This window comes from Marmota flaviventris, chromosome 10 (assembly GCF_047511675.1).
Source record: "Marmota flaviventris isolate mMarFla1 chromosome 10, mMarFla1.hap1, whole genome shotgun sequence".
In the NCBI taxonomy this organism is placed as follows: domain Eukaryota; kingdom Metazoa; phylum Chordata; class Mammalia; order Rodentia; family Sciuridae; genus Marmota; species Marmota flaviventris.
In genome coordinates, this window is record NC_092507.1 from 2,088,491 (window position 1) to 2,105,409 (window position 16,919).

Here is a 16,919-nt window from a genome sequence, read left to right on the forward strand (position 1 = left end):
GTGAGTGGCTGCCTGGGCGAGCCCCAGTGGGGTCCAGATATGGGTGGGGACAGCCAGGAGCAACTGCATGGGCCCTGGTTCCCAGATTCCCCATGTGGGCCACTGTGGGCTAGCGTGGATTTTATGCACCTCCACAAACAGCCTCTGGAAGCAGTAGTAGAGGGTCACTGAGCACGGATGGAGGCATTTCTTAGGAAATGTTTTATTAGAGATGGCCAGGCAAGGACGGTGTCGGACAAACTTCCTCTGAACACTCCAAACCTCATGGTACTCGGCTGCGTCCTCAGCAGCCTGGGGAGTCAAGGCAGCTCTCCTGGGCCTCCTAGCAGGTCAGAACCCTTGCTAAACACACCCCAGCAGCCTTGATGGCCTGACAGCGACTCATGAGACCACATGCAGGGCCACTGACACAGGTGTGACACAGGCTTTGGGAGGACAGGCCCCAAGGGAAAGCTATGGTCTGCAAGCCCACTGTAGCCAGCCTGGCCACTGGATTAGCCTGAGCCTGGTGGACTGGCCAGCTGGGCTGGAGCTGTAGGCAGCCAGCTCATGCCTCTAAGCTCTGGAGCCACCCACCTTTGTTAGGAACCCACCTGGAGGGACCTTGGGTTTCCTACAAATCCTCCAAAAAAATCACCAGTCTCCTCCGTGAGAGAAAAACTGTCCCTTATGTCAAAGGCTACCAAAAGAAGTATCATGAAATAAGATGCTGATGTGTCAGGTGCTGCTCCTTAGCCAGAACCGAGCAGTGAGGCCACAGGACCTCTGGACCAAGCACTCTGGCTCCAGGGAGGGTGTGCATGTGCCAGGCAATAAACCCACACACGAAACAGCCTTCACAACGGAACCCACCTGAAGGCCCGACACGGGAAGCCACTCATCCGACGCTAGAACTTTATGATGCCTTCTCTGGTCACCGCCCATGCCCTTTAGCAGGCCAGGGACCACTGACAGCTCATGAACAGAGCTGTCCTATATGCCCACCCACGCCCCACATTCCTCTAGGGCTAGGTATGACAGCTGTCCATAGCTGTGGTGCTGCTGCGCCAACGATGACCAGCCCCCATTCACCCCACCTTTCCCGTCCCAGCTGTGCAGAGCCCACAGACCTGGGGCTGCTGATCCTGAAGGTCCCGTACAGCTCACAGCCGTCAGGCGCCCCACCAGCCAACACTGAGAAAAAACACTGCTTGTTCTAAATTTGTGTTTAAAAAACTTTTTTTTTTCCCTTTAAATAAAAAGATTAAAGTCATGTAAGCTGGAAAACATGACATTCTGGCACTACTGGCCCAAAATGACTTAGAAAGACTACATCATAGAAAAATAACTGCAGTTCAGTTAAACGCATGTTCACCAGCTGTCCAACTGACTTTGGCATACTCACACCAATCCCAGGGTCTCAGTGGGCCTGCATGATTTGGAACATGCTGAGTAGCTACTTCTGGTATTTGAACAATTCCATGAAAACCTGCAACATCAGTTTAGTGTTGTGAAGACAGCACAGCCATCACTTTACAACAGAATCACTGGATAAAGCAAACAAAGACACACCTAACAACACGGAGGTGGGAACATACTGAATAACTTAGCGTCACTCACAAACCCCGTAAAACCAGGCGCACGCGACGGATGGCCTGCTGGCCTGAGCCCAGTTTGGCCTGTCAGCGAAGGACGGTAACATGGGGAGGAGCTGCAGCCAGGTCAGCCTTGGACGGGTACACCACCTTTAAGCTCCCCTCCAGGTCCACCACGCGGACCTGCTCCACCACCAGGGGGGACTGTCCATCCTTCCCAGCACCAGGATTCACTTGAGGATCTGAGAGTTGTCCAGAAATTCCATCAGCTTCCGTATCCGAGAGTGATCCTTCCTCTTTATTTTCTGAAGTGTATTTGTTCATTTCTGCCATTTTCTGAAAAGGAAAAAGTGATGAGAGGTGGCCCAGGCCACTGGGCCCCTGCAGGCAGCTGTGCAAGGACGGACAGTGACGCTCTCCCGAGGCTGGGCAGGGCTCACCAGAATGAGGGTGTCCATGACATCTTTGCAAATCTGCAGACTAGTGGCACTGGTCACTTCCAAGAACAGATCACTAGTCGTCTTCTTAATCTTAAAAGGTCAGATTCCAGAAAAGAACAGAGTTATCCAGAGCAGACGCCAGCAACCGGCACGGCATTGAGGAGAGAGCTGTAGAGCAGAGCGGCCCTGAACCACGCCCCAGCCTCCCACCGCCAAGGCAGCCCGCAGCTCCAGGGAGGGCGGGCCTGTGCCTGGTGGTCTGCATCTCCACAGGGTGCCGGAGCTGCCAGGAAGACACCCACATCCCGGTGTGCCGTCCTACCTTTGTCTTCTCACTGTTCGTTATTGGTGGGAAAGAAATCACATCTCCGTCTGCGTCCATGAGACAAGGGTAATTCTCCTTCCCGTCCAGTAAGTGAAGGTACCTGCATGGGAAGGAAGACATATTACAGGCACCTAAAAGCTAAACTGGCCACATGCCCTGATCCCACTGACTCGGGAGGCTGAGGTAGGAGGACAGCCTGGGCAACTGAGGGAGGCCCCGTCTCAAAACAAAATAAACAGGGCTTTGTGCGTCAGGTGCAGGGCTTGCCTAGTACAGGCGAGGCCCTGGATTCGACACCTAGCACCACTGTAAAGTGCAAACAGGCTAAACTGGATTAAACTGGAAAGTCGTCTAGACGCACCAAACACCACTAAGGCACAAGTTCTGCCTGCTCCAGACGGCCGCGCACGCAGGAGTAGCCGATGCCCCACACCTGTGTTTGCCAACAGACCCCCCCAGCGGTGCCCGAGGCTGAGGGCGCTGTGGGTTTGACTGGCAATTTACATCCTGTCCTGTCCCAGGGGCCACCCTGCTTCTGTCAAGCATCCACACCCGGCACCTGCCAGCTTCCCCTGGAGCAGGCCACTTCCCACGACGGGCCTGGGTCCACGCAGGTGAGAGGGCCTCACATCTCTTTCTGAGGGAAGTCTGGGGAGACTGATTTTCTGTTCTACACCTTTGAGAAAACTCAAGTTCTGGCAGCTTTAAGAACCTGCTGAGGAATAAGCTGACCAAGTGGTGGCCAGAAATGCCCACGGAGCTGGCGGACCCACCGGTGCAGCCCCGAGACGCTCTGCCTCTTCTTCTGCTTCCGCTGCTCCTCAGCCTCCAGCTGCAGCTGCCGCACCAGCTCCTTGGCCTTGGCTTCCTTCCGCCCCAAGGGGACAATCTGTCAGGGAGAAACCCAGAGGCAGTTCGGACAACAGCCCACTGCATTTACGCATCAGTAATCCTCCACCCTCCCCTGCTGACCTCCAGAGAGCTGCCCAGCTGCCCGAGTGGAAATCACACTGACCAGGAAGGAGCCTGCCTGCCAAGCCCCACATGGTCACTGTGAGGACCTGTGTGCAACGGTCTCTCTAGCCACCCCACTGGGACCTGAGTGCCTGACGCTCAGATTCCTCTGAAGCTGGGCTTCTCCTCTAACCCGGCTAAAGCACAACTGTTTCCAAGTACGCAGGGCCTCAGAAGGCCAACAGAGAGGTGGCACTTGGCAGCCAGAGGGAGCTAGGTCAGACACACAGCCTGGGCAGGAGGCCCTCCACCTGCTGAGGACACAGGCGCAATGCACAAAACTAAACAGACCAGGGCGGCACCTTGATTTGACAACTCACACTCAAGTTGGCCCACGGTGGCACTTTTGGGTAAAAGTGAACAAAGGAAGGAGACCTCTTTAGAGTCCCATCCCCCCAGGAGTCTGGACAGCTCCGCAGCTGCTCCAAGAGTGGTCGCAGCAGGCATGCTCCCCACTCCACTCTGCACATGCTGACCACTGTGGAATGCCTGGCTTCAAGCCGTCAGCACCGCATCATGTGGAAGGACACCAAGGAGAACCTGGAGACACAGACCGAGTGGGCAGTGAAGGCACCTTGAGGTCCTGGGGTGGCCGAGTGGCATACAGCAAGGGTCCCCGCAGGGCACGCAGGTCATGGGTGGCAATGGTGGCTGCCGTCCTCTTCCCACAGAGGTCTTCATGGAGTCTGGTCTGCAACACGACAGTGAGACTGTAGGCCTCAGTGGCCCCGGCACCCCAGGTGTCCACATGCCCTGACCAGCCCAGGCCCCACACCTGTCCGTGCCTCACCTGCTGAGCGTTTCTCAGGGAGCAGGGACAGCAGAGCTGCCTCATCTGCTCCCTGGGGCCTTGTTTCTTTCTCTAATTCTAGAACATGCATCTGAAGAACCCACCTTGAGCTAAAACTTGTGGCTGAAAAACCAGAAGCCAACAAGGAAAACTGCCCAGAAGCCTCCCTTGGGCAACGAGGGGCTCTTATTTTAAAAGCTGGGCAGACTCACAGCAAAACACCACCCAGGAAACAGGGCTGGCCGGCACCCGAGCACCTCCCATGAGCTCCATGTGCGACTCGGGTGGAGTCCCAAGACCCACTGTCTTCAGCCAGCAGCCTGAACGAACTGCAAGGCTGAGTCCCGGAGCAACGCAGAGGCCGGCCACCCGCCTGTCCAGCTGTTCAGTGGCCCTGGGATGTCCTCCCACACCCACCCCATGTATCGAGCCAGTGCCCCCACCTGGGAGGTCAGGAAGCGCTTGAGTGCATTTCCGGGCCGTAGGTCCATGCCCCGCACGACAGCCCCCACGATGTATGGCCGCACGTCCCTGACCTCGGGGCTCACTCTGACCGTCAGGGGCGAGGGGTTTTCAGAGACATGGAGGACCCTGAGCAGCAGCCTGGCGGCATCGGTGGCCTCCTCCTCCCCCTCGCCACTCTCCCGCCTCTGCTTCCGCTCCCTCCTCTTCTTCCCGCCGTCTTCCTTCTCAGCACCCTCTGCCCTGCCCTTGCCCCGGCCACAGCCCCGGCCGCCAACACGCAGGTACTCCAGGATGGACTTAGTCTGGCAGCCGCTGACCATCTTCTCCAGGCGCTTGTCTCGAAGCTTGTTTCCTCGGAAGTTGACCTCCTTGAGCTTGGGGCAGTCGGCCAGCTCAGCAGGGATCTCGCTTAGCTGGTTGTTGGAGAGATCCAGGGTCTGCAGAGAAAGACAGCACACTGGCCAAGCTGGAGAGGACCTGTGCACGGGCTCTCACGACGGGCACCTGGGTCAGCGAGAAAGACCCAGCAATGACCGCCCCACCCCTGCAACCTGCAAGGATAGCACCAACCCACGGTGCTTCTCCAGCAGGGAGTGGCTGGCAGGACGGCACCTCTGAGAACTCGTCCTGCTTCACTAAGGTTGTGACAACTGCTCCAGGGTCCAGGCTCCATCATTAAGTGGCAGGAAAAGGGAACAGGAAGCGGGACCTGGCTGGGGATGTACCCTGCTTCAGGAACAAACCAGTAATTCTTCCCAGAGAAAGTTCCCCTCAGGGCGCTATTTTTTTTTTTTTTTAAAGGGCAACAACAAATGTGGTGAACCCTGACCGCCTCTCCCCCTCAGTGTGGCTCACTGTGTGGCCACCATGCCCACCACTCTGTGCCTCCTGTGGGAGGGAGGACTGAAGGGAAGCGATGGAGGACCCAGGAAAGGTGTCGGGGCCACCACACTGACACCCTGAACGAGCGCAAGGCCCTTTCCACCTTCATGGCTTGTCCTCGGCACTGGAGGGGGCACAGGAGGACCTGTGTGTAGAGCCTCTCCCCTCCCCTGTGGCAGGTGGTGAAGAGGCCCGCCCTGCCCTGTGCTTCTTCCTGACAAGTACGGGCCTAGCAGTGGCCCTGGAGGGCCTTTTTTGCTCACGGATGCTAGAACCTAAGCCTTAACATGTGGTGTCCCTTGGAGCGACTGGGGTGCCACCAAGGCCCCAACTAGGCAGCCCCAGAACGGTCAATGAACTGGATTAGCGCATCTAATATAACTGTCACTACAGGTGTCCCTTGTCCCAAATGCATGGAACCAGAAGTGTTTAGGATTTCGGATTCTTTCAGGTTTTGGAGCCTCTGCTCGGATGTAATGAGATCTCTTATTTAAATACAAAACCCACTGAAGTTTCACATGTACCTTCTACAGGTGGCCCACAGAGGACATGGGCAGCTTGTGCCTGTTCTGAAAGCAGCCCATCTGAGGTATGGGGCTTCCCACGCGATCCTGGACCCCAAGATTAGATGCCTGACCTTGAGCTTGTGCCCCAGGTTTCTTCCATTCTGCAGGGAGGCCTGGGTGGGGCACCTACCCTGGCAGCCATTTCCACTGGAGGCAGGGCCCTTCAAGTGTCACTAACAGTACCACTAGCAGGCAACACGGGAAGCAGGCCCTGGTTCTGAGCAGGGTTCTAAGGCTCACAGCCCCCGCCTTCCCCACTCCAGCACTAGGAGCTGGGGCTGGTCTAAAGCAGGATGGGGCCAGCCCAGGAGCCTCTGTGCCTTGGCAAGGGGTTTGACAGTCAGCTTGCAGCAGTCTGTCTGTATACAGCCTGCTCGGCACATGCTGAACATGGAGGCTTCTGGCTGTTCAAAGGGGCTTTGGTGGAAGTACCAGAGAACTCCAGTAGAATAAAACCTCGTCACTCCACAAAATCCCAGCTGAACGCAAGCTTCCTCTTCCACTGATGAAAGACACGTGACTTAAAACCTAGAAAGAGCAGCAGAGGAGCAATGCAAGCCCAGTAGTGCAGGGCTCAGTGCCAGCAGCCGGCTGAGGGCTCCCCAGGAAGGACTAAGTACCTACACACTGGGGCAGTGGGGTCTTCCAGAGACAACCACCACCGCACAGAGCACATCTGGGCAGGAAGCAGGGCCTGGATGGTAGCCCAGGATCTACTGGACGGCCCTATGGAGAGAGAGCGAGAGGGAGACAGCAGCAGCTGGAGTCCTGAGGGGGCAAAGGCCCAGATGCTGAGAGCCACAGTTAGAAACTGTGGGGCTGCTGAGGAGGGCACAGCTAGTTCCACTCCCAAACTGCGTCTGTCCCAGCTCTGGGCACTAAGAAGACAACCTCATGATGGCAATAAAGGCACGGGCTTCAAGAGTGGGCACCACTGGAAGCAGGGGCCTCTGGACCTTTGGAGGATAACGCAGACAGTTGGAAGCTGCGTTGGAGTGCAGGTCTCCAGATGCCTGACTGGACCTGCTACAGCGCCCAGGGCCGGCTCCTCCTGCAGAACACAGCCTGGCCCCGACAGCCACAATGGGCAAGGGATCCCAACTAGGTGGCTGAGGGAACCTGCACTCTCCAGGTCCCAAGTGGGCCCTGTCATCTCTGGCAGCAACTGAGAAAACCAGAAAATAGACCTCATGCCCCAAACTGAAGTTCTCTGTACTAAACTGTGGGAGGAGGAGTCCTTGTGTGAGCTCCAGTGAGACTGGTCCTGGGCAGGAGAGATCCCCAGGGGGCCTGTGCTGATGGAGGCGCTGCCCCGTCTGCTCCAGCAGCCCCGGCTGGCGGCACCACAGGCCTGGGTGGTAGCCACTTTAGAAGCAGGCAGGCAGAAATGAAATGCCCCATTCCACAACTTTGGCACTGAACCCACCGGGTCACAGAACCTGGGAAAAAGAGGACGAAGGCCACCCCAGGTTCTCTCGGGTCTCCCCCAGGAAATCGAGCTAAATGGGTCCAAGGCCAGGGAGATGAAGCCAGGCCCATCGGCAGGCAGCTACCCGAGGAGGTAAAGCCCAGAAGGGGGCAGCCAGCTCCTTGGCTTCCTTGTCTCAGCAGCTGGGGTGGGGAAGAGGGTCAGGGTCTTCCTGTTGCCTGAGCCCATGCACTTGTACCCTCCCCCAACTAGGAAAGGAGTGGACAAGTTGCAGCCTCTGTGCTGCTACTCTGCTCCCTAACTAAGTGGTACTCCTGGTGTTCTGTCCTGGGTTGGGCTTTCCTTACGGCAGGATGCTAGTCCTGCTCTGAGCCTTAAGGCCCAGCCTGCAGCCAGCTGAACACAACCATCTGCAGGCCCCTGTGACTGTCACAGGCAGTCAATGACTGTGCCCACAGCCTGAGGCTCTGCATGGGGAGGCACACCTGGCTCCACAGCCTTCCAGGAGCCACACAGGCCTCTCAGCCTGCAGGTAGAGCAGACAGTACAAGTGTGCAGTGTCAACCTCAGCAGCAGAGGAACACGATAGCTCCAGAGGATCAGGACACCTCAGGAGACACACCCACAGCTTTTCAGGAACGCCAGCAAGGCCAGGTGGTTCTGCTAAGTGCCTGCCTGTCTCCTCACCCCCCACTGCATGCACAGATGCGTCTGTACACAAGCATGTCTGCAAGACGAGTGCCCCGTTCAGCAGTGGTGTCCCCTGCAAGTTCAGTCGCTAAACAGTATACACCTTTCATTAAGAAACTGTTCCATAAACTCAAGGATGAGAAGCAGGAGGAAGAAGAAATGCAGGACTGCTTTGCTCAGGACCAACGAAAAGGGAAGATGCAGAAAAAAAACCCAGAATGGAGTTAGCTGTGGCTCTGGACGCCTATGGCACTCAACAGACTTAATGGGCACTTGTGGGCCGGGCAGTGTGCTGGGGCTGGGGAGCCACCCAGAGCTGTTTGCTTCAGGCAAGCCCTTGGGCTTTCAGAGAAACCTGACCGGCCACCGCAACCTCAGAAGGAAGTGGCCGGGGTCCTGTGAGACACCGGGTGCAGCGTGATGCCTATGATGCTAACTGCAGTTCTTTCAGATGTTTGTGCCTCGACTGATGTCCCCGACTCCTTTGGGGCTCAGTAGGTTCACAAATACGAGAAACTTGGACACGGGTTCCTCTCTTCACCTGCTCCCGACCTGAAGGAGAAGCCAAGTCGGCTAACACTCGAAACGCCCCGCGGAGACCCCGGAGCGCCTGGGTCCCTGCGGGCGGCGGCCTCCGGGCTCCCTCCCGCTCCGCGGCCCCGGCTGACCTTGAGCGAGGCCAGGTGCGCGATGTCGGGGCTGAGCTCTCGCAGGCAGTTGTCTGCGGCCGCCAACTCGCTGAGCAGGGGCAGCGCGCCGGGGCTGAAGAGCGCGGCGGGGAAGGCGTCCAGGCAGTTGCCGGTGAGGTTGAGGCTCTGCAGGCGCGGGGCGCAGCGCGCCAGGTCGGCGGGCAGCTCGCGCAGCCGGTTGCCGCTGAGGTTGAGGCTCTGCAGCTGTGGCAGCCCCGGCGGCTCCGCGGGGCCCAGGCCCTGGCCCGGCGGCAGCGCCTCCAGCGCGTTGCCCGACAGGTCGAGCACGCGCAGCGCTAGCAGCGGGCCCAGCTCAGGGCTCAGGCCGGGCCCCAGCGCGTTGCGCCGCAGCACGAGGCTGTGCAGCTGCGGCAGGCCCTGCGCCAGGCCCGGCCCCGGCGCGCGCAGGCTGCCACAGCCGCTCACCTCCAGGTAGTGCAGCAGCGGCAGCGTGAAGAGCCGTGGAGGCAGCCGCCCGCCCGCCGCCCGCACCCGCTCCTCCAGCCCCGGGCCCGTCAGCAGCAGCTCGCGCCGCCGCTCACGCTCCGCAAGCTCCAGCTCCGGCCAGGGCTCGGACACAGCAGCAGCCGCCGCCATCGCGCCGCCGCCTGCCGCCGCGCGCGCCGGGGCTTCCGGGGTGCAGCGCGCCACTTCCGGCCAATGCCGGAAGAGGTCATAGAGAGCCCGTCCGATGGCTAGAGAGCGGCGGTGCGTGCCACAGAGACAGGGGCCCAACGTGCGCGGCTAGCGCGGCGCGCGGGGGCCTGTAGGGCGTGATGGGGGCCTCCGCGGCGCAGAGATAGCCCGCAGGCGGACGCCAGTCACCGCCAGCTACACCCCGACTCTAGAATACCGGCTGGATGCAGTGTCTGGATCATTCCTAGTGATTGGAGCGATAGGTAGGTAGGTAGGCCGATTGATGGTGGGAAGGAGAAGGTAGGTGACAGCAGGACGGTGACAAGCACTGAGAGCTGAGCCCCGGGAGTTCTACCCTGGAGCTGCACCCCAGCCCGTTTTGGGTTTTATTTTGAGACAGGACCGGGCTGGCCTGGAGCTTGTGGTCCTGTGCCGCAGCCTCCCAGTCGCCGGGAATGCAGCACCAGGGGAGTGTCTAGAGGACGTGGGTTCTCTCCAGGGCGTAGGAGGGCCCCAGCTCCACTCTAGGACCAGAAACTGAGGCCGAGTCAGCCGTGTGAGCGGGTCAGAAGCTCCGAGGTCTCTCAAGGTCCAGACAGCCTCCCAAGTTCCTCTGCACACGCTCAGACCAGGGAGTCCCTCTGAAGGGGCGTGGAGGCAGCAGAGGCTTCAGATTCACCCAGGGTGGGCCCTGCCGCCCGGCTGTGCAGTGTGAGTGTTGGAACCCAGCTCCCAGGGCTGTCACTAAGGACCATACTCCTGGCCGTGGGTTCTGGAATGGTTGCAATGAGGCCAGGCTAAGGGCTCATGGGACAACTTCTGGGACTTTCCCGGTCCCTGCAGCAGCAGCTCACAGGGTCCCTAAACCCTGCCTGACCTTCCTAACACGGCTTGGACCTCCCCAGCTTTCCAGATGAGGACTCTGGCCAGGGTTCCAGACTTGCTGGGGAGCAGGAGCTAAGTGACAGTGGGGGCAGGTAGAGACTACAGGGGACGTGCCAGTGCTCAATGCTGTCATGAATGATGAGGGGACGGGATCATTTCAGAACAAATTTCATCTCCAAGAACCAACAGGCAACGACATAATGGAGAATACCTAATTCGAAGAGTGCACTGTGAAGGCACCTGGGTGGGCGTGAGCCCTGTGTATGTGCTGGAGCCCCAGACCCCAGGCCGCTGTCTTGGCCAGCAAGTGGTGCCTTTTCCAGACACCTTCCCACCTCGCACTCTACAAAGCACACGCAGCATTAGCCAAAGTCAGCTCCCAATTTTGAAGCAATACATTTGAACTTAAGTTTTAAGTTCACCTGTACCTGTGTAAAGGACAAAGCTGCACATACAAGACTTTAACATGGGAATAATTATAAAATCACTTATATAATATATAGTCAAACCACTACGAAAGCTGACAAACCGAGAAACCACTCTGCACCATGTGGAGAAAACGCTGCATATGATCTTATTTGAAGATCAAATAACCTTGTTGGTTGGTAGAAAAGGCGGAAGACACGGGGACCACGTGGTGCAACCTCCCCTGGGCGCAGCTGGAGGACACAGGACATTCTGAGCCTAGTTAGTGGACACACTGAGCATTCTGGGGTTTTCCCACAGGAGGGAGCTGGTCAACAGTTCAGTCTATGTAGCTGCTACAAGTCTTCTAGCTTCTCCAGCACAAGCCCATTGGACGACTGGTCCAGCAGCTGGACCCCAATTGCCTCCCTCCTCTGTGGTTTCCAACCTGCCACCCTCAGTTTCAGGCTGAGCTACATGTGTGATCACTAATGTCAAAGTTATTTACAGAGTGCTTTTCAATTATAATCTTGAAATAAAAGTGACAAAACCTTAGCGATCTTTTTATTAATATACTCAAGGTGAATTAACCCTTAAGCCCTAAAATAATAACAAAAAATATATTATTTATTTTATAATTCTGGTACCTGAAATAAAGACAAATAGAAAACTGTTAAAACATTAAAAAGTTGCAAATTTTCATTAAAAGTATTTACATTTCTAATGTGAAATTTATAGGTACAATTTAAAATTTTTAAATTATATTAATATCCTGAAGTAGAAAATAATAAATACAATTAAATATCCAGAACCTATTCATAAATGAAAATTCAATTATTAATTAGTATTCTGAATTTAGATATTTATTTATGAATGGCTGAGGGATCTTGTGGTTCCATTTATATTTTCTCCCTTTAATCCTGGTCCCTGGATAGTGTGTAACTGTGTGAAAACTTCAGTGGCCACTCCTCACTGCTAGGATCATTTCAGCAAAGCACACGATTCTTCTGTCACCAGCAAAAGAGCAGAGGAGGAGCCCAGTTTTGTTGATCAATCACTAAAAATGAAGTATTTTTACAAATATCTTCTTTAAGTTAGAGCAGAAAACATTACATGTATCTTTCTGAAGTTTTGTTCAAAGAGAAAAGAATAATTCCTTGGTTAACTTTTCTTATTTTACTTAAAGTGTCTCACCTGTACTTGGGGGGGGGGGCAGTTAGAAACCAAGGCCGCCATGTTGGAAGTGAAGGAGCATGCTGTGCCGTGTCCCACACAGTTTACGTTCTTTCTCCCACACCTGAAAGACGTCTAATAGGTAGGCCTTGTTCTCACCCAGTACTCCGAGACAACCCTAATGGAGGTACTAGTTTGGGAACTGAAGTGATTAATGGTTATTAACATACCCAGGAGTCGGGGCTCATGAGGCTGTTGGTTACCATACCTTTTGTGGTTTCACATGGTTGGGAATTAAAAGCACTCATACACTAATCGCACCATACTCATTTCCTCAGTCCAAACACTCCTAAGTGGCGCATTCTGAAAGCCTACTGTGTGGCCTCAGGGAGCAAGCACAACCCTGGCCACTGGTGGACTGGGCACCTGGGCGCAGAGACAGCACAATGAGGTGAGGATGTACTGGGGCTTTTCCGGCAGGTTCCAGATGGTCCTGGGCCTCTCCACGCAGCTGTGGGAAATAGCAGGTCTAACAAGGAAGCCTAGGCCTCCTTTGGGGAGGGTGGAGGAGCTGTGGAGGAGACTGCTTCTGAGGGCTGTGTCATCTCCTGAGCAGCACTTTGGTGTGAACTGCTGGAAACAGGTGGACTTGTGGTCCCAGGTACAGTATGGCAAGGAAGGATGGAGGACAGACCTGGCCGAGGGGCTGGGCCTGCGGAGTGCGTGGGATGCTTCTGGTGGGTCAGCAGACGTGGAAGATGCTGTAGGCAGAAACAAAACAGGTTTGGAGACGGGCGTCCTGTGGCCAGGTGAGTGCAGGGTCACTGGGAAGTCACTCCACACTCCTTCCTCAGGACACTGCCAGTGCAGAGCAGCTGCAGGCCCAGGCAAAGGCATGACCAGCCTGCGGCAGGAAGCAAGCCGGGAGCAGGGCACGTGCTGACGGGGTCATTTCAGGATCTGCTTTCCAGGTTTTCTTCTTAACCATTACTTCCTGCCACAGTGGACACAGTCCTGCAGACACTGGCCTTGCTTCCCTGTGACTACTTGGGCTGAGTGGAGACCGATGGGCTTGAGGAAAAGCACAGTCAGATGCTCGTTCTGAACTCTGCCCTCCCGGGGCCACGGGGCACTGTAGTGAGCTCGTGCCCTGCACAGTCTGCCATGTGCGACGAGGACTCATGTGCCACAGGCTTCGGTGACTTTTCCAGGCAGCAAGGAGGAATATGCTCCGTGTGCCGATCCTCCCTGAGCAGTGGCTTCTGGCCCATGTGCCTCTGTCCTAATAGAAATCAGGCCTGGAGCTCAGCACGCAGGGCGGCGGGCCCCCCCCCCAACGGTGGGGCTCTTTGGTCAGATTCACATACATCACTTGTAGGACAGCAGAGAGCTGGCACAGGAGAGGCCTAGGGCAGCAGGGACAGAGACAGGGTGGTGCGTCCAGAAGAGTTTTAGGAGAAATGGTTTGGGAACACTTGCCCAGTCCCTGGTGGACAGGGCACGGAAGGTCCCGTGTCACCGCTTTGTGTGTGTCCTGCTGGAGCTTTTGCCCAGGCCTCCCTTTGGGGTGGGGATCTTGCTTCCAGACTTGGCTCCTGAGCTGCCTGACTTGGTCCCTGCGAGGCCTTTTCCTGTGGCATAGACACACATGACACGGGACTACATTAGGATGGTGACTCATGCCCATGGTGGCAGTGTGAATGGCGGGAGGAACCCACCCTGAGCAGCTGGGCCTGAGAGGCCTGGGACCATGTCTCCCAGCCTGGAGGTGTCAGCACAGTGGACAGAGGTGGAGTTATGGTGTCTCCTGAAGACAAGAGAGGTGAGCTGTCAGGCCGAGCGCCTCACCCTAATCAGGGCGTTACCCACGCAGGGGATACCTGGGTGGTAACTGTAGGCTGGAGGAGGTGGGTCACTGGGGGTGGATTCTGTCCCTCATGAACTGAGCTTAGTCTGTCTCCCCAGCTGCCATGTCCTGGGTTGCCTTCCTCCACCACAGGATGGCTGCTTGCCTCAGGCCCAGAGCAGTGGAGTCGGCCATCTCTGGACTGAGACCTCAAACTGTGAGCCCCAAATAAACTTTTCCTTCTCTAAAATTGTCCCTGTCAGATTTTTTTGGTCACAGAAGCAAAAAAGCTGACCACAACAAGTGCAGCGTGAGGAGCTGTGCAAGGCCACAGGTGCAGGTGCTCAGGTGGCAGCAGGACAGGACAGTCTCAGGGGTGCAGACACATCCGGGGTGGGAACAAGAATAGGGCCAGTTACCTGACCGTCATTCTAAGAACCCAGTCCTCAGCATGCAGCAGGGTGCCTGTGCACCGAGGCCAGCCTCCTGGCTGAGGGCCTGGGCCCTGTCCACCTATCTGTAAGAACTGGAGGGGGATGACCTCTGCACGAGCGCCTCAGCATGGAGCCAGCACAGACCTGCTGCCGCAGATACCACCCCCTCCCTACGCGGCACGCCTGAGGTAAGCGTGCAGAAGTCTCCAGCATGGGCGGGTGGCTCTGCAGGGTCTAAGGCTCTGCAGGTCTCTTTGTTCCTAAATCCTTCAGGCAGTCCCACAGGCAGTGCTGAGGAGCAGCATGGCACCCAGGAGTGCCTGGCCTTGTGGATCAGTTCTCTGGGACCTGGGAGAAGCAGCCACAGTGGACGGAGAGGGGCTGTGGCATGATTGACTTGCTCCTCATTAGGGAACCGGAACACAGCCAGGGCCACTGATCAAGACGGCCCCAAGGCCCACATGGGCGTGAACCTCACCTGGGAGCGCAGCCTGGGCCTTGTGCAGGATGTGTGTCTTGCGTAGGTTCCTCGTGCAGCCGGCAGGGCCCATCAGGTGCACCTTCCATGCCTGCAGCGAGAGGAGGCAGTGGCAGGCCCCACCTGACCACCAGGACGACTCACTGCTCCGTCGACACGGACACAGAGCTCCAGAGCCCCTGTGCCCTGCTTGTGCCCAGTCCCTGGCCACCAAGATGACTCACTGCCCCAACGACACTGAGCTCCAGAGCTGCAGAGGTCCTGTGCCCAGCCCCTGTGTGCTACCACAGGGGGAGGCCCTCGTGAGAGTGAGAGTGTGCACATGCATGTGGTTGGGGGCAAGGCAGAGCACCCCTGGTCCTGCTGGGCTTCACTCTCCTCATCTTCGCTTCTCCTTAAGCACCTCACCTGAGGCCCTAAGGAGTGTGCGCTCACACGGCCTGGCCAGAGGGTGCTCTGGGCTCCCTCAGGGCCATGAGGGGTGCTGCTGGGGTACACAGAGCATGTGCCACACACACAGCCCTGCAGGAGGGCCTGGCTATCCCCAGTCTCTACCCGAGCTCCCTGCAGCACTGTGCTGTACTCTCCGAGGTGCCCCATGTGCATTTTACATGTATTTTTGTGGTGTTGAGGATGGAAGCCAGGGTCTTGTGCATGCCAGGAAAGTGGTCTTCCACTGAGCCACACCCCTCACCCCAGACCACCATCTTAAGACACGGCCACTGGTCACGTGACCCGTCTCAGGGCTGCATTCTGCCTTGCCCCAGCCCACTCCGTCAGACATTGCCCTGGGCCCTCCAGGCCCACAGACCTTCCTGTGGCTAAAGCGAGGGTGCCTCCCAGGCTCACCTGGCTGGTCAGCAGCAAGAGCACATGGCTCATCCCTCCCCTGCTGGCTTGGAGGGAGGGGGCTGCATGCTAAACCTATGGGTAGGGCTACTGGGCCGAGGGGTCCTGGAGCTGGGAGAGGCCCTGGCTGACAGCTGGCAGGAGAACAGGGACACAGTTGGATGACCACAAGGAGATATTCCTGCCAGCTGCTGGAAAGTGGGTGCTTCCCTAGCCAGGTCCGCAGCCCGGCCAACAGTGAGGAGAGGCGGCTCAGGGAAGCCAGGGAGGTCAATCACCTGCTCCTGCTGTGGATCCCGAGGCCATGCCATGAGCACAGGCAGGCAGTGTGGGGAGGGCACTACTGGTAGGAGCCGGCAGGAGCTTCTGGCTGCCTTGCAGCCACTGCCAACCACAATGGCGGCACTGATGCCGGTCAGATGCTGGGGAAAAGGTGGTGAGGAAGGAGGCCACTAGCTGCCTGCTGCAGACAGTAGCCCAGAGGGACTATGGGTACCACAGGAGCAGGTCAGTGAGGCCGCCGTCAGAATGGAGAAGCAGAGGTTCTGGGTTCCAGGCAGGAGAGAGTGCTTCTCCACATGCGTGAGACCCACTCACAGTAAAGACGAGAGAGCACACCAAGGCTAGTCCCAGGAGGGGCAGCAGGGGACAGTACAGCAGCTGCGGCCTTGCTGTGCTCTTCTTGCCACATGGATGATTGTAAAGATCTGGGAGACACGAATCCTATATGGTCATGGAACTCAGTTTACACGTTCACTGTGGGAGGCATGACCAACTGGAGCTAAGCCAAGTGACCTGGGACAGCGGATCCTACTTGTGTCACTTTCAGACTAGGTGTGGAACAGATCGAGTCTCCCTGAACAGCACTGTCTCCCTGGGGGGGGGGGGTGGGGCAGGAGGCTGCCCTGCATGCAGGGGCAGAAAACAGGGTCCACCTACCACGCCCTAATTGTGTCTCCAGGGTCACTGGAGTGGGGCTCTCAGGATGGACAAAGGACACAGACATAGGCAGCAAGGTGAAGAGGCCGTGGCCAGGAGAGTGAGGCGGAGACTCTCGGGTCACTGAGCAGCCTGGCAACAGGACCCGCCCAGCAGCAGTGAGGAGCCTGCATGTGGGAGCCCGCCGGGGCACATGGCACCAGGCAGGAGAAGCACCTGGGCTGCTAGGGCTAGGCCAGAGGCCGGGAGCCCAGTGCAGAGGAGTGGGTTGGCGGAGGTAGGGTCTCCACTGCAGTGTCCCCACATGCCCAGCCCATGCTGCTACCTGGACCTCCTTTTCTGACACCTCCTTCCAGTCCCTCTGGAAAATGCCACTGACTTGGCTATGTTAAGGGACTGAGGTGCTCCTG

The 16,919-nt window shown here is 57.3% G+C and overlaps 2 protein-coding genes and 1 long non-coding RNA gene across 5 annotated transcripts in view; 1 reads left to right on the plus strand and 2 right to left on the minus strand.

Moving 5' to 3' along the window:
• Positions 1-1,200: 1,200 nt before the first annotated feature.
• Positions 1,201-9,475, minus strand: Lrrc47 (leucine rich repeat containing 47). Its single transcript, XM_027947580.2, has 7 exons — positions 8,844-9,475; positions 4,587-5,045; positions 3,928-4,044; positions 3,113-3,228; positions 2,337-2,439; positions 2,015-2,104; positions 1,201-1,910 (listed from the first exon to the last, which is right to left on the minus strand). Exons 1-7 carry the CDS (start codon positions 9,459-9,461, stop codon positions 1,662-1,664), a joined length of 1,752 nt encoding a protein of 583 aa, XP_027803381.2. The 5' UTR covers positions 9,462-9,475; the 3' UTR covers positions 1,201-1,661.
• A 2,162-nt stretch (positions 9,476-11,637) lies between these two features.
• Cep104 (centrosomal protein 104) overlaps positions 11,638-16,919 on the minus strand; it is a 31,339-nt gene continuing 26,057 nt past the window's right edge. For 2 of the 3 annotated variants that reach the window (XM_071617278.1, XM_071617279.1), the window contains exons 21-22: positions 14,722-14,812; positions 11,638-12,724 (exon numbers count right to left, since the gene is read on the minus strand). In XM_071617278.1, the coding sequence (XP_071473379.1) occupies positions 12,348-12,724; positions 14,722-14,812 (468 nt within the window). In that variant the 3' untranslated portion in view covers positions 11,638-12,347. Of the gene's footprint in view, positions 13,595-14,721; positions 14,813-16,919 lie in introns of all 3 variants that reach the window. The other variant, XM_027947703.3, reaches the window with a different exon arrangement.
• LOC139707202 (uncharacterized) lies at positions 13,587-14,059 on the plus strand. The gene is made up of 2 exons (XR_011708721.1): positions 13,587-13,785; positions 13,929-14,059. It is a non-coding gene; the product is annotated as an uncharacterized lncRNA (long non-coding RNA).

Coding starts and splice junctions, on each gene's coding strand:
- Lrrc47 (XM_027947580.2), bottom strand. CDS start 9,461: ATGGCGGCGGCTGCTGCTGTGTCCGAGCCCTGGCCGGAGCTGGAGCTT. Junction 3,229..3,927: donor GGCCACCCCAGGACCTCAAG/GTGCCTTCACTG, acceptor TCTCCCTGACAG/ATTGTCCCCTTGGGGCGGAA. Junction 2,440..3,112: donor AGCGTCTCGGGGCTGCACCG/GTGGGTCCGCCA, acceptor CTTCCCATGCAG/GTACCTTCACTTACTGGACG.